The following is a 16,497-nucleotide window of genomic DNA, read 5'->3' as shown; positions in this document are numbered from 1 at the left end:
TTAATAGAATTTGTGTTACGCAGCACATTCTTGGCCGTATCTTCTGAGGCGAAACATATTTTAATAGGGCGACTATGACCAGGTTTGAATTTTCCAAGGCGGATGATTTTCAGTGGTTCAGGGCATTCACTATTTATATTTTTTAGTATTTTTACGACCTCATCTTTGTTGTAAGCGAGCCAATCCGTGGTCCCATCTGGCTCAGGTATTCCCGCAATCACCAAATTTTTGGATCGCATGTTTCGCTCATTGATCTCATTAATGATATCTTCATAGCTCGGAGACGGCTGAACGCTAGAGGTTAATGTCGGCAACGAACCTTTAAGTTTGTTCATATCAGCTTCCAGAATAACCATCTTTTTATCTATGTTATCGCTCGAATTTTGTAGAGTATTCACCGTTACTTTTATGCTATTCTGGTCGGATACTAAATTCGCAATGGTATTGTTAATATCACATACCTCATTTTTAATCTCTGTGATGTCATTACTGAGCTTGTTTATATTTTCGGCTTGAGAGGTGCTGGTTGACTTGAGTAATGTCATAATTTCGGACATTTGATTCTGTAAATCTGTAAGTTCAGTCCGGATCCAAGCACTATCGTCGAATTCTTTCCTTTTGTTGCGATAAGTTATGTTTGTTGGTGTTTCACAAGACGGGGTGTCGACCAATTTTAGTTGGGTGCCGCCGCTGATTTTCGGAATAGTACCGCATCCAGTCGGTGACCGCTTTACCATAACGCTCATTGTAGATCCTTGGTGTTGCGTGAGCAGTCCAAAAAATATGAGCCTGTCTCGTTTACTCGAGGGGGTGAGGGATGGCTACCGCGTAGGAGACACCGGCAGAGTGTTTAGAGGAATACGTGGTGTAAATACGTGTTGATAGTGGTTATAGTTGATCGGCTAATACTAACTACTTATTAACTTTTAAAATAAAATCGCGACACGTCTACGTTGTACGTGGTTGTACGCTCATCGGGCCGAGCCGGTATATAATTATACCAATTACGGTACGGCCCTAAATTTTTTATTTTAGGGAATCGTATTCGTCGGTATAAAAGATAACTTCAATAATTTAGATAATCATTGTCGCGGTGGTTGTGTAGTTGCAAACATGTCACGGAAATTAGTTTATTTCGAAATTGCTGGGTACAGCGAGCCCATTAGGTATATGTTGCACTATGGCGGGCTGAAGTTTGATGACGTCAGATACAACAGGCAGGAATGGCCGATCAAAGAGATCAAGGATTGTGAGTACAATTACTATTATTTTATTTGGGTTAAGCTCATAGCAAACTTATCAACTCTGAAAGGGATCCGACACCGTATCGCCTTTCGCGAGCTGTCATCGCGAGGCGTTTACGTTACAGTGCGGATAAGTGTGCGTTGCAATATACAGGGTGGAAACGATAAGTGATCTCATTCGATTATTTCTTAACTATACAAGATATCGAGAAAGTGGTTACTGATCCTGAAAGTGCTTCACGAGCTCTATCCAACGGTACCAATAATAGGTTACAGAATTAACTGAATCTATCCGAAAATTAAATGTTTTCAGCCTCCATACTAAATGTATGCCAGCCAAACAATATTTGAAGTATTTTTTTTAATTAAATAATAAACACTTAAAATGAACTCGCAAATTGCATTCTTATTTAAAATTATTCATGGACAACGTTGGTTTTAGGCTTTACTTGCTATTAGAGATGTGCCGCTGAGAAAGTTCTCGTTCCCGGCAATATTCCCAGTGAGAATATTCTCGAGAACCGAGAACGCTCCAGGGAATATTCTCAGTGTTCTCGATAGCATACATTTAGTTTTAATTTTAATATTGTTGTTTATATGTGATATTATTTGTAATGTTTCGAAACTGGGCGTTAAGACTAGTCATTATAAACAATGCATGACACGTGTGAGTGAGATATTGCTGTCTTGCTCACTTTTTCGTGGCGAACGCGTACCGCGGCTTTAGGACTCGGCTACGGTATTTGAACATCAGTGTGCCTCTGAGTTTTAAGGCCCTTGCCACCCCAGCGGATTGCAAGCGGATTTAAAGCGGAGCGGCAACCCAACGGAGACGCCGCGTAAAAATATCGTGAAGCTTCCCGAAGGCTGCCCAGCCGAGCTGGATTCGATGATTGATCTTTTTTCGAAGTTGAACCTACCTAACTGGACTGTTTGTCCCAGGTATACATTATTGTCAACAACTTCGAGTGTAGAGTCTCCAGCTTTTAGAGGAGTGGGTGCAACACGGTCTTTAGACATGATTTTTAAATCTTGTCCATGTTCATTTTGAGACCCACTCGTTTAGAGACTCTATTGAGGCCATCGAGCATTGTGCCTAAATCGTCCACGATCTCGGCCATGACTACGATATCGTCTGTTATCTGGGTGATGTGCTTGCCGTTGATATTTATGCTGAATCCGCTCTAGCCCAGAAGCTTAAAAACATCTTCAAGGGCGATGGTGATGACGTCTCCCTGTCTCACTGCAACGCGCTGCAACTGGATAGGTTTCGGGTCCTGATCTTGAAACGGACTGTCACTGTGGCGTATTTGTACAAGACTTTCAACACTTTAATGTATCGATAGTCAATTTGGCACAGTTGGAGAGACTGCAGCACTGCCCATGTTTCGCACTCGAAGGCTTTCTCATAGTTCACAAATGCAAAGCGGCTGATTATACTCCTTGATCTTCCGTATAATCTGCCGTAGCGTATATTATTATGGTCTATGGTACTAAAGCCTTTTCGGAAACCGGCTTATTCGGGGGGCTGAAAGTCGTCGAGCCTGCTAGCGTGACAATTCGTAATGACTATCGAAAACAGCTTGTAGATATGGCTCCGAAGCGAAATGGGTCTATAATTCTTCAACAAGGTCTTGTCGCCTTTTTTGAAGATGAGTATCACCAATTCACCATACTTCTTTGCCATGCCGTAGGTGTTATTCCCTTGAGGATGACGGAATCGAGCAGCTTCTGAAAAGCCTTTAGTACCGGCGTTCCGCCTGCTTTCAGAAGCTGATCACGGTGCCTTGTTGTTTTTCAGCTGTTTGAGAACCATTCTAATCTCGTATAGACTAATGTCCGGAATATATTCGGTAGGTGTCGGATCAATCTAGCTAGCACGTATTTTCTATAAAAATGTGTAAAATGATCCGTCAGACAAGCTATCCACAACTTATCCAGAAATGGCGAAACAGGCCCTTACTAAGCGATTGTGAAATATGCCCTTAATGTCAAATAAGAATAATTTAAAAAACTAAAAACACGCTTTTAATTACTAACAGCACCAAAAGGCCAAAAATCATCAGGACCCTGGACATCATCTAGCATTAAAGATCTCGAAAAGACAAATCCAATGAACCCAAACTCGATGGATTCCGCCGTTTCGTTTAGGAATTCCTTTGGCCACCTTCCAGTCCCTTCATCAGACCAGCTGGTACCACAATATTGTATTGTCATCTTATCTACATAATATAATTGCCAAGTTTCATGATGATACAAGACTTAGAAGTGCGTGTAATTCAGATTCTAAGATTCCATTACATAGTTAGTTACATACACGACGACCTAATAAAAGCGTGTTAAAAACGAAAAAATGGACAGTTACAATATTTAATTACGTGTTAAAAGAAATTTCTGTCATCGTACATATCATTAAAACGCCATTTCACGACGAAAAAAATAAAATATAATAAACGTGCAGTTGCCGAGAATATTGCCGAGAAAGTTTCTGAGAATATTCTCGGGAACACTGGGAATATAGCCTTTCACTGCAAATAGAGTGTATTGTTTAATATACACTTATCTGTCGACTTAATTTAATGCTATTTTACTTATGAAAGTTTGTTTATTTCCATTTGAAAAACATGATTCTCAACCTTTCTCACTTAGGAGAACGCTCCCGGGAGCGCTCCCGAGAATATTCTCAGTAGGGAGAGCGTTCTCGGGAACGGCACATCAATACTTGCTATAATATTATCAAGACATGAGTGCCATGACTGTGGCTGTACTAAATGTATGGAAGCTGGAAACATTGAATTTTCGGATAGATTCAGTTTATTATGTAACTTATTATTGGTACCGTTTGAAAGAGCTTGTGAAGCACTATCAGAATCAGTAATCAGTTTTTCGATATCTTGTATAGTTTAGAAATAATCGACTGAGATCACTTAACGTTTCCACCCTGTAGAGTTTCATACAAAGAATACTGACCGCCTCGAGTTGATACGGTTACGATCCCTATTCGGGCTGATATATGTGCGACGTCCTTCATTCCACTTAATATCTTATTTACTATTTACAAAGAAGGTACAAAATACTTCAATCCATTTCGATCCTTGTGCAATGGGCATAAAGTGTTTTCTACATAGTTTAAATAGTGCCTACTTCCAGCTCTACCATACGGCCAGCTGCCAATATACGAAGAAGATGGCCGGGTCCTCAACCAGTCCATAGCCATTGCGCGGTACGTGGCCAGCCAGACCGGTCTATTGCCGACAGACCCGTGGGAACAAGCAAAGTTAGATGCTGCGGTGTTGACCATCTATGACCTTATTAAGAGTAAGTGAGCAGTAGTAAATAATAATATATCAGTGTGGTGACGGCAGAGTAAAAAAGGACTGTAAAGGGCTGTTGATGAAACATATCAGATTAAGAGCGAAGAAGCGACAATGGCCGACTCGAGATCAAAGGAACGCTAGTTCCAACAGCGTAGTGCAGTGAACCCACTCGTAGTAATTTGTAACTCGTAATAATTAGTAATTTGTATTGCAAAGGCACGAAGAAAAATTATTATTTATTCATTCTACCATACGTTTATGGATTTGGATAATTTCTTACATTGACGACGTCATATTTTTATTCCAGAACTTGCGACATTCTTTTACGCTAAAGAAGAAGAGCAAGAGAAGGTTAAAAAGCAGGTGCTTGAAGATGTAGAATACTACTATTCTAGATTTGAGAAAGAACTGCATGCGGGTGGTGGATATTTCGGTGGAAAGGTAAGCTGGTTTGTTGTGGAAAACGAATTACTAGTCCAAGAAAACTATACATCGTACAATACTAAGCTTAAAACTAAGAAAATACTTTGTATTTGTTGTTAATTGGTAAGCTAAACCGACGATCTGACGAAGGTCGTGGGAAGCACCTGGATGCGGACAGCGCAAGAATGGTCGTTTTGGAAATCCTTAGAGGAGGTCTTTGTATAGAAGTGCTTTGGCTGAAATAATGATACATAAGATACTTAAGGTCATAGCAGACTTATCAACTCGGTAAGGGATCAACGCCGAATCGCCTTTCCCGAGCTGTCATCGCCTTTCGCGTGCTTAGGGTTGCCAGGTCCAAAAACACAAAAGCCGGACTCTGTGCTTCATTTGCTCACGAGTGAGTACTATCATCATCGGTTCGACATTCGCCTGGCGCGGCAGCCATATAAAAAAAAGCCGGACAGGCCGAACATCGGTTATTTTGGCCGGACACGCTAACGATAACTATGTCCGGCTTTATCCGGACGCCTGGCAACCCTACCGCGCGCTTTAACCACGAGGTGAGGCGTTTACGGTGCGGATAAGTGTGCGTTGCTGTATGGAGTTTCATACATATAATACTGACGGTCTCGCGTTGATACGGAAGATCTCTTTCCGAGTTGATATGGAGTTTAGTCGTACCTGTATATCTAGGTGTAATTACTTATCCTTTCTTTATTTGCAGAATTAGTTTTTAATTCCTCTTTTTTTCTTACAGTTATCCTGGGCAGACTTCATTTTAGTGAGCGTTACTGAGCTACTCAACTCACAACTCAAGCAGACAGTAAACACTGAGTACCCTGCGATAACAGCTCTTATATCTGAGATACACGCAAACCCAGGAGTCAAGGAGTACATGGCAAACAAAAAATCTTCCGCTCCTGTCAATTAAAGTTAATAACCCTCCTTTTGCTTTGCCGTAGTCGGGTAAAAACAGTATTAAAATTTGTAAGTTGTATTGTATATTAAATTAATTTTGTAATTATACGAGTTTTTTTTTAATTAGACAAGCGCATTATATACGTCCCAAATTTTATTGTTTTACCATATAAAAACTTTTTTATTTTTATAAATACTCTAGATAGCAAGGTATTTTTCGACTGTTCGGATTGGTAGCTGCTGGTTACATACCAAACTTCAGACCTGTATCATAATAACAGTTGTAATAGGAGTCATATTGCAATAACAGTCTGATATTCTGTCATTAAAATTTGTACTACATTATAAAGTACTAGCGGCCGCCCGCGACTTCGTACGCGTGGATCCCGTTTTACCCCCTTCATCTATCTTACGATTTAGATTTTTTCATAAAAATGTTTTTTCCCGCTAACTCCCGTTCCCGTGGGAATTTTGCAATATCCTGTTGTAATTAATCTTTAAGTTTACTAAAGTACCTGCATGCCAAATTTCAAGCGTCTAACTTAAGCGGTTTTGCTTTTTTATACAAAAGTATTTTCCCGCTAATTCCCGTTCCCGTGGGAATTTCGGGAATTCCTTTTTTAGTACACCTCTACGGTACCTAAGATACGCCCCTTCCAAATTTCAAGTGCCTACGTTTAGCCGTTTAGGCTGTGCGTTGATATGTCACTAAGTCAGTCAGTTTCTCCTTTTACATAAATATTTAGATACAGAGTGTTTGGAAGAGGGTTAGACATCCTCGTAGATGGTATGCTGAACAGGTAAGGTAATTTTGAGAATAAAAATTCGGCCATCTATTTAAATAAGTGTTAAAGCTACTTTCATAAATATGTTTTTTTTTTACGTTTTTAGCGTAACTGACGTTTGTTGGAAAACCTATTCCTTCAGGCCATCGGATTTTAATTTCAAAAGTCATTGACCAATCCCATTTCATATAATAACTATTATGACGTTTTCTATTGGCCAAAAGATTTAACTCTCTAAAAATCCACGTGCAACCATATCCTGCTTCAATATTGTGCACTTTATTGAGCACAGGATTAAACAAGCTAAAATGACAAATAGAATAGATTGCATTTGAATTACCCTACAATCAAATATCAGTTAAAAAATCGCAAGTCATGATGTGTGTGTAAGAATCCAACAAGTTTGAGCTATCTAAAATGAAAGGTTCCGTATCCAAGTGTGAATACAAACTCAAGTAATGAAGTTCTGCTACTGACCACGAATACATAGCATTTAGTATTGAAAATTAAAGTCAGATAATCTCTCGCTAGAAACAAGTTCTAATAATACCGAAGTCAAGAAAATGTTAACAATGTGCCACCTTAATTATGTAGACGTTCGATGTTGCAAAAACATAACGGGTGGCCCAAAAGAAAGTTTACTTTTGAAAATTCAAGGAAACGAAAACTGTACCTACATTTTTGTAGAACTTTAACTATTGCAATTTAAAGGAAATTTAGTTCAATTTATTTTAAAATTTACTTTCTTTTATAATTTTTATCGTACACGTGATTCCCTTGACGTTAACAACGTTCGGTCAACATACATAAAAAATTTGGAAAACTTTTGTTAGAGTTACCTCGAAATGGATTCAGGATGAATGAATGCTGCAGAGTTTTTGGATTATGAGAGTATACTCTGCTCATAAGGTAACTCCACAAAAATAAGTCTGCTGGAATGAGATTAGCGCTTCTTAGAGGCAGTGAGATTTCACCCCTGCTTAATTGGTTTGTTGCATTGAAAGGATGATTAATTTTTGAAAGCGCTATACTGGTAGGCTGAAAAGCTTTTTGATTTCAAAGCTGCAAGATTCGCAAGGCTATGACCGGAGCACTTGGTTTCATCAAGATGGGGCTACGTGTCACACTTCAAATGAGAGCATTTAGATGGTAAGAGACATGTTCCCACAAAAAATATTTTCAGGCAGGGGTGACATCTACTGGCCACCAGGAAGCCCTGATCTCACTCCAGTAAATTCTTTTTTGTGGTGTTACATTAAAAATAGAGTATACTTTTATAATCCAACAATCATGCAGCAACTAAAGCTGAGCATTCGGCAAAAAATTTAAAATAGGTTTCGAGGTAATTCTAACGAACGCATTTCAAGATTTTGATGTATGTTGATCGAATGTTGTAAGCGTCAAGGAAATCTCCTGGGCGATGTAATTTAATAAAGGTAAATTTTAAAATAAATTGCATTTAATTTCCTTTGAATTGCAATAGTTAAAGTTCTATAAAAATGTACAGTTAACGTTTCCTTGAATTTGCAAAAGTGAACTTTCTTCTGGGCCACCCTGTATAAAAGTACCTACTGATTACAGCTTGGAATATAAATGTAGTTACCTTAGGTCACCTATTTTGTCAACAAGCAGTAGTACTAAAGCTATTTCAAGGTCCTTACGACCTATCGTGATCACCATCCTTTAGGAAAAATCCAATAACACTTAAAAAGTATAATACTTTTTATACAAGGAACCCTGATAGTGGTTACTTGATAACAATTGGATAATAGATTAATTTTCTTGTTGTGGTGGATACCTAACGTTCATTGGTTAAGCTGCGCGGGCGTAGGGACGAGGCGGTTCACGGTCACCACCACATCTGTTCAAATTACGAGTGGAATTAGACGTTCTTAATTCAAAAAATATTGTAATATCGTTATTATTACATCGAAATATACCCTAATTGTAACTTCAGAGTCAGAACAGTATTAATATGTCGCGGAAATTGTCGTATTTTAATGTCAATGGCTACACCGAGGCCATTCGGTACATGTTACATTATGGAAACGTCCAGTTCGAGGATGTACGCTATGACCACAGCCAGTGGCCAATTAAAGAAGTCAAGGACTGTGAGTACAATGCTTTTATTATTAACTGTTTGTATTATAGGCGTGTTGTAAAATTTGATTGCTACGATATTGGACTGACCGAATCTAATCTTAACTTTTATGATTGTATTTTATGGCATACATTTTATTTACATCGGCTCAAATTCCAGATGAAATTGTTTTTAACATTTCTGTTACTTACCTTTTAGCTTACCTACTCATTATTATGCTTTTAGTTTTCACGTGAGCAAATAAATAACCCTTTATGGGTGAAAGTTTTACTAATTTTTGAGTGATTGGATAAAATATAGATGAGTGTGAAAAAGCAATGAATAGGTATTTTTATTTATTTCGCCCATTATGTAGGTAACTGATGATATGACATAATATGAATATGATATTATTCGGCATGTGACGATGCACAGCATCTGGTGAGAGATGCGTCTACTTCCGGTGTAGTTTTTAACCATTTTATACCTTAAATGACGTCATTTCCGCAATTATTTAATAGGAATTGATTTGACTTACTTCCGTTTGCCGCCATTTTAGTCACCTGGGGGCGAGCTTGCTCGGAGTTCTTCATAGCGTCTTTAACTTCCAAACTAGCAACATCGTAAGCAGAAACTCTGCTCAGATTTTTACTGAAATAATTTATTTCTCAACGTTCTTATACTAAGTTTAAAATTAAAAAGTGCAATTGACCGCGCGTGTGTGACCGCGAACGACATGTACGTGATGGTGGTTGGCGCCAAAGGGGACGAGTGTCTTCCGGACGACGAGCAGGTGGACCCAGAGCGTCGGATACCGGAGAAACTCGGACCCCGGCGAGATTCAAAACGGATGAAACGAGGTACGTGGGATTCTGATAGTTTTAACACTCTTTTCGATCAAATGAGCATTCTCGCGAATCTCTATATTGTATAAATAGATTGAATAACGTACCCACAACCATCTTTTACAATTCTAACGGCGGCCCCGTCAGCCCCAATCGCAAACATTACCAATCAAAATACGTTGTTAGCATCACCACAATCGAACGATAACTCTTTCTGGTACGAGTTTCTTAATAAATACCCCTTTAAAAAGGCTCATTGTGCTCATAAAATAACGCACCTACAAATGCTTTACCACATCAACAAAGCACTTTAAACTACAACTATTAGTAGACTGGGCGGCCACCCCCAACACTGAGCCAGCTTACAGCTTGAATTATTAAATTCTAATGTTTTTTGCAAATTAAAGAAGCTTAATAAGTATGACAAAATGTGCTAAGTGCATCGAACATGTATACTTCTATTTTGCAACAACAAATTGTAATGTGACATGCAATAAACGTTTTTTGAATTTGAACATGTCATGAGCGTATCCTGGCTAAGATGCCTAATAAGCATTGTGCGAGGAGCACCCTCCCAGTGCTGGATTTTTTGTTCGGTAAAATCACCCTGTGCTCGTACTGGTGATATCTAAAAAATAATCCGACCTTGGTTCTCTAGCCGGTCACTTCAAGCAAAATCAAAACATAATAATAATATCTTTATTTGCTTAGACTGATTAAGTTAGTTCTTACAAATCGTCAAATACTAATAAGTAAGTAACCTTTACCTACACATCTTATTATCTTTAAAGCAAATACATAAGCCTCAAAATAACTCCCTTCGATTTAGAACAAAAAGTCAAGGATTCCAAATCAGTCCCTTCAGGTCCCCTTGACAAATTCTATGGAAGCTGCCTTTGAGCGTACCTATCTTGGGCATTGGCAGGCGTCATCATTCTGCGGAGGTCAACCTGTTACCTGACAATGGTTCCAGGGATGCGTCTGCCATTCACCTCCAAGTCGGTGCTTGCCCCTGCACCTGCAACGCCGTGCTTTATTCAGCGTCTTAACACTCTTGACTGTCTAGCGCTGACCAAATAAGAATAGCAAAGTCAAGTGACTTTCCACTCAGCAAATTCTACGGAGGCTGCCTTTGAGCGTATCTTAGGCAGTGGTAGGCGTCATCAGACTGCGGAGGTCAACCTGTTACCTGACAATGGTTCCAGGGATGCGTCTGCCATTCACCTCCAAGCCGGTGCTTGCCCCTGCACCTGCAACGCCGTGCTTTATGCAGCGTCTAAACACTCTTGACTGTCTAGCGCTGACCAAATAAGAATAGCAAAGTCAAGTGACTTTCCACTCAGCAAATTCTACGGAGGCTGCCTTTGAGCGTATCTTAGGCAGTGGCAGGCGTCATCAGACTGCGGAGGTCAACCTGTTACCTGACAATGGTTCCAGGGATGCGTCTGCCATTCACCTCCAAGCCGGTGCTTGTCCCTTCAACGCCGTGCTTTATTCAGCGTTTTAACACTCTTGACTGTCTAACGCTGACCAAATAAACCGAAATCCTGTTAAAACAGGTGCTGAAATTACCAGATAAGGCACCGCTCAGCATGAGCCTGCCCCTCACAATATTGCTTCGCAAGAAGGACAGACCAAACAACCTATTCTATTAAACGTCCTAATCAGTAGATACAATTATGTAAGTATTGATCCGATCTGAAGTAGTTGAATGCTAAATTCTAAATCTGGATGCAGATACCAATCACAGAGACACCGCCGGCCTCTCCGCATGTCTTGTGAAGGTACCCTAAAATTATCAATCTCTCGTTCTCTACTGCATACCGAAAAACATTGATACAATCACAAACTACTTACTAAACCTCGTCACCTTTGACAAACCAGACGAGACAGCAACTACTAGAACGGAAGGTTAGTGTGTAACATTTTATCTTCTGGAACACTTTAAACCTTGTCAATTACGTGAACTCAGGTTCAACAAGTCGTCATCTCTAAGGGTTTTGTCGGTAAATACGAAATCTATACGACTCAACAAGTGCCTATAATGGTAAGCTTGATCTCCAGTGAGGGCTCATCACAACTCGACCCCACACAACCGATCCAATACACAAGACTCCAGCCCAGCATCTCTTAACAACCATCTGGATGTCTACAAAATACTCACCAGATGCTGTGCATCGTCTCTGCTCAATAATACAAGTTTTATTGTTTTGTAAAACTTGTACTATTAAACAACTTTTTCTAACTGATTTATTATTGATATAGCACATGATAACAATTAAAATAATTACATGCATAAATAAAGAGAGTAATCGCTTAAAATATTATATTTACGTTGTCATTTAAGTCTCTTTACGTTGAACAATATAAAATCTCAAAATATATAAGAAAAATATAAAAATAGCTCTGACAGCGCAAAATATTATCTCCCAGGTCGATTCAATCAATTTTATCTGACGATGATCTAGGTCGATTTACGGGGAAAACAACCTACTTAGTGGCATCTCCTGGGTTCAGATCCAAAGGTAAATATTCCAAAAGTTCGGGAAATTGGATATCCAGAGACCCCACATAGATTCACCAGCAGCCTTTGCAACGACTTCTACCAGGGTGGCTGTGGTGGTAAACTAGGCTAAATCTTTGCTGTCCCGTTTCTCACCACAGCAAAAGGTACCTGCTTAGCACCTCGAAGTGACCTTTCTGGCTTTTCTTAGCAGGGCTCGAGGCCGACCCTCAAAATACGGAATCGTCAGGATCAGGTAACATGTAATTTTTTTAGTATGTTGAGTTGGGGGTAATAAGGTATCGTTCCTAAAACATACCTGGCAAAATTCCACTTTAAAAACTTATAAAATAACCTGGCCTTGGTGGTTAAACTAATGGCCTAAGGAAAACAGTCGTAGCTATATACTCACCTCTTGAAGCTCGACAGCAAGATTTATCTGCTAGACTAAATCGTTTATCTACTCTTCTACTACCTTTATGCCCTGTGGGTCTCAACAAAATTCACTTTAAAATCGCAAACCAGTCGAAGGATGGTCGATTAGCCCTCTTTTTTCTATATGAAGTTATAACGTATCCAATTTTCGATTCGATCAAAAAGTGCTACTTATCTAGGGGGACTGGTATTACTAATCTAAAACTATATTAAAGATAACTTTAATTTTCTTACTAAGCATAAAAGCTTAACCAATTTCACTTCCTGATAAAGGCCTTAAACCCAACAGTAGGTATCTAAAATGTGACCTTTACGAGGCTTCTCGCAGACTAGCTTATGTATATTTTTCTCCTACCATCTACATCAGCTGCTGACATGACAAAACATAGTCTCACCTGAATAATTTCAAGATTAAGTTAATAAACCTTGACCTACGAGTAAATTCGGCACCGTTACGGCATCATACAAACAACTGGGAAAAATGACAGCAAATCCCAAAAAAACAACATAGGTATGCCCTTGCTACAGTTGCGTAAGTTACTGGAATCAGGCGAGCAGAGGCGAACAGCGGAATATAATAACAAATTATTTATTTATTTTTCAACACCAAGTAATACTAGGAATCTACATGAATAAAAACAGTATAAAGGTTGTTGGATTTAAAACCTCTCCTGGCATTGTCGACTTCGTTGTGGCATCTTTAATTTGGGTTGATATTTAGCCATAGATGAAATTATTTAATGAGATATTGGCGTAGGCAGAACAATAATAGCAATATTATAAGGCAGACACTTTTATTAACTGATCTACGACCGATACACCAAATAACATATTATTTAATTAATAACTTTCAATCAACAGATCTAAAGCATGTTGGATACTCTTCAATCACATCGTACGCCTGTATTATAAACTTATGTTGATGACTCGCATGAATCTTACTGCCATGCGGGCAAATTATATCAATACACACTCAATCTGCATTTTAATGAGGAAAGAATTTCTGAATTCAGTTCAGTAGCTTTCCAGTTTATTCCTCCTACTTTGTGATATTAGTGCTGCTCTCACTGGGCATTTAGAACAAAACATGTTAATACCCTGAAATTAATCATGTTCTAATCTAGTTCTGTTACAGAAACTCGAAAACTTTCATCACATAGCGCCACTGGTAAGTAGTCACCAGGAGCTAATAAACAAGTCTCTCACCAGATGCTGTGCATCGTCACATGCCGAATAATAGTACAAGTTTTACAAAACAATAAAACTTGTATTATTGAGCAGAGACGATGCACAGCATCCCAAGAAGGCCTCCTGGTGAGCTCTCTATGAAGAACTCCGAGCAAGCTCGCCCCCAGGTGACTAAAATGGCGGCAAACGGAAGTAAGTCAAATCAATTCCTATTAAATAATTGCGGAAATGACGTCATTTAAGGTATAAAATGGTTAAAAACTACACCGGAAGTAGACGCATCTCTCACCAGATGCTGTGCATCGTCTCTGCTCAATAATACAAGTTTTATTGTTTTGTAAAACTTGTACTATTTTTTATTTACAAAGTAAATACTTTAGATTAAAGATTAATATTTTTCATTATCGGTATTTTGATAGAGATTAGTTAGGGAATGATAATTTTATTAGTGTTACTGATTTTTAATTAGGTGCTGTTTTATAGTCCCGTATATAATAGCAGTGACATAGTTATATTTTTAGACTTAACTACAGTTGCTTGTAGAGAGATTTTTGTATTAAATACCAGTTGGCACATCACAATACAGGTGAAGCTCAATATGGTGTTAAAAACAAACTACCGATTCGATATTCATACTACGCTATAGTTCGATCCTCGTCAACCACTGGACTATGGTGAACCCATTTCTTACATAATCATCATACTAGGAGAATGGGGATTTTACTTATATGTATAGTCTGACAGTCAGAGACAGCCTGAGAATCAGACTACATATAGTCTGGCAGTCAGCAGCCGTTGTCGCCTAAATATAATTGATGCAGCGGTGGCAGCACCATCATCACTATTGTTTACTAATGTAGTTTTACATTTTCAGCTCTACCATATGGCCAGCTGCCAATATACGAGGAAGATGGCCGGGTCCTCAACCAGTCCATAGCCATTGCGCGGTACGTGGCCAGCCAAACGGGTCTCCTGCCGGCAGACCTGTGGGAACAAGCTAAGCTGGATGCTGCCGTGTTGAATGTTTACGATCTTCTCAAAAGTTAGTATTAAAGCTACCTATTTAAAAATTGGAACTCCTAATGTACCTCTGATTAATTTCGTTGCGGGTCCAATGACAGTTTAACTTTCCCCCGGGACCAACTTGACCTTCACTGGTTGAGTTTTTATTGGCGGTCAAACTGTAGATCCTGCAACTCCTGTGTTGCAGTGGTGGGAACGAGATGTGGGACTATTCCCGTTACCTGTTTTTAAACTCAAATTACGCAATTTTTTTCTGTATTGGACAGCAAACAATCATAATGCGTAGTCATGATAATTAAAAACAGCTCTGAACTTATGTTTGTTAAACTTGTTTTTCGGTGGTACCCTAAGCTCATTGACTCTGCTTAGTTTAGTGTTTAGTACCTTGATAAATAAATACTTACATACTTTTGTTTCAGAATTAGTCGCATATTACTACGAGTCAGACCCAAAGAAGAGAGAAGATGCAAAGAAGACTCTAGAAGGAGAAATAGTTTTCTTCTATTCTAGATTTGACAAAGAGCTGAAAGCAAATGGCGGTCATTTTGGTGGAAAGGTAATTGACTGAAACTAACGAATGAAAATTATAAAACCAAAGTACCTAATAAATACGAGGAGGATTTTTAAACTCTCTCTTTGATACAAATTATTGACATTGTTGTTGAGATGTGACATTTTGGACTCATTAAATAAGGATAATGGACAATATTATTTACGTCTTATTTTTACTAATAATATAAGTACGAGTACTTATTCCAATAAATTATCAAGATGCTAATGACTAATTTCTTCTTACAGTTATCTTGGGCTGACTTCATACTAGTGGGCGCAGTCGAGCTCCTGAACTTGTATATGAATGACACACTACAAACAAATTACCCTGCCATAGCAGCTCTTGTATCAGAAATACATGGATACCCTGGTGTGAAAGTGTACGTGTCAAAAAGGGAACCTTACAAACCACCTCAGTTAGAATAAAGAAGTGTTTAATATTATGTTGTATTTGTTTTATTCACAAAAAATTATAATGCAATAGTTTTACCAAGGCATTGCCCGCAAGAATTTCGGTCTACCAAAATATTATTATATGATCGCCTGTTTATCCCGGAGTAAGCCGGGATAAAATCTATCCTATATTTTCCCCTGCCTTTCAAAAACTATCCTATTCAGGTATTCCTAGACCAAATCAGTTGCTTAGTAGCTTAATCGATAAAAAGTAACAGATAGACAGACAGAGTTACTTTAGCATTATTTTATAATATTAGTAGACGTATGTAGCGACTTGGAATGCGTATAATTTGGTCCGTCACGGAAAGTCTATATCGTGGGCGAAAACACGGTTATGAATCTAATAGAACCTCTTATCTGTAACTTGAGAAAACATAGACTCAAGTTTTACTTTTGTATTTGTATTCGTAGCGTGAGATGGCTACCCACAAGGTGGACCGACGTCCTCATAAAGGTAGCAGGAAGGCGCTGGATGAAGGCCACTACCCACCATGCGATATGGGAATCATTGGGGGAGGCCTATGTTCAGCAGTGGACGTCCTGTGGCTAAAATGATGATGACGATGATGATGATGATGATCTGTATTATCAATTAAAATTTTATCAAGACTTTAGTCACTGGAAATGGTTTTTTATTTTAATGAACAGCCAGGTTAGGTTTAGGTCAGTAGGTATTCCTTGGAAACTAGATATTATTTTCAGAGATAACACATTAGGTATACTAA

The 16,497-nt window shown here is 38.7% G+C and overlaps 1 protein-coding gene across 1 annotated transcript; it reads left to right on the top strand.

Annotated features, from left to right (window-relative positions):
* Positions 1-837: 837 nt before the first annotated feature.
* LOC135076656 (glutathione S-transferase-like) lies at positions 838-15,759 on the top strand. The gene is made up of 8 exons (XM_063971076.1): positions 838-1,249; positions 4,395-4,562; positions 4,869-5,002; positions 5,745-5,912; positions 8,642-8,801; positions 14,616-14,783; positions 15,184-15,320; positions 15,563-15,759. The coding sequence occupies exons 1-8, from the start codon at positions 1,114-1,116 to the stop codon at positions 15,740-15,742; spliced, it is 1,251 nt and encodes a 416-aa protein (XP_063827146.1). The 5' UTR covers positions 838-1,113; the 3' UTR covers positions 15,743-15,759.
* Positions 15,760-16,497: the final 738 nt, after the last annotated feature.

This window comes from Ostrinia nubilalis, chromosome 12 (assembly GCF_963855985.1).
Source record: "Ostrinia nubilalis chromosome 12, ilOstNubi1.1, whole genome shotgun sequence".
Classification (NCBI taxonomy): Eukaryota; Metazoa; Arthropoda; class Insecta; order Lepidoptera; family Crambidae; genus Ostrinia; species Ostrinia nubilalis.
This window is presented reverse-complemented; position numbering and strand designations above follow the sequence as displayed.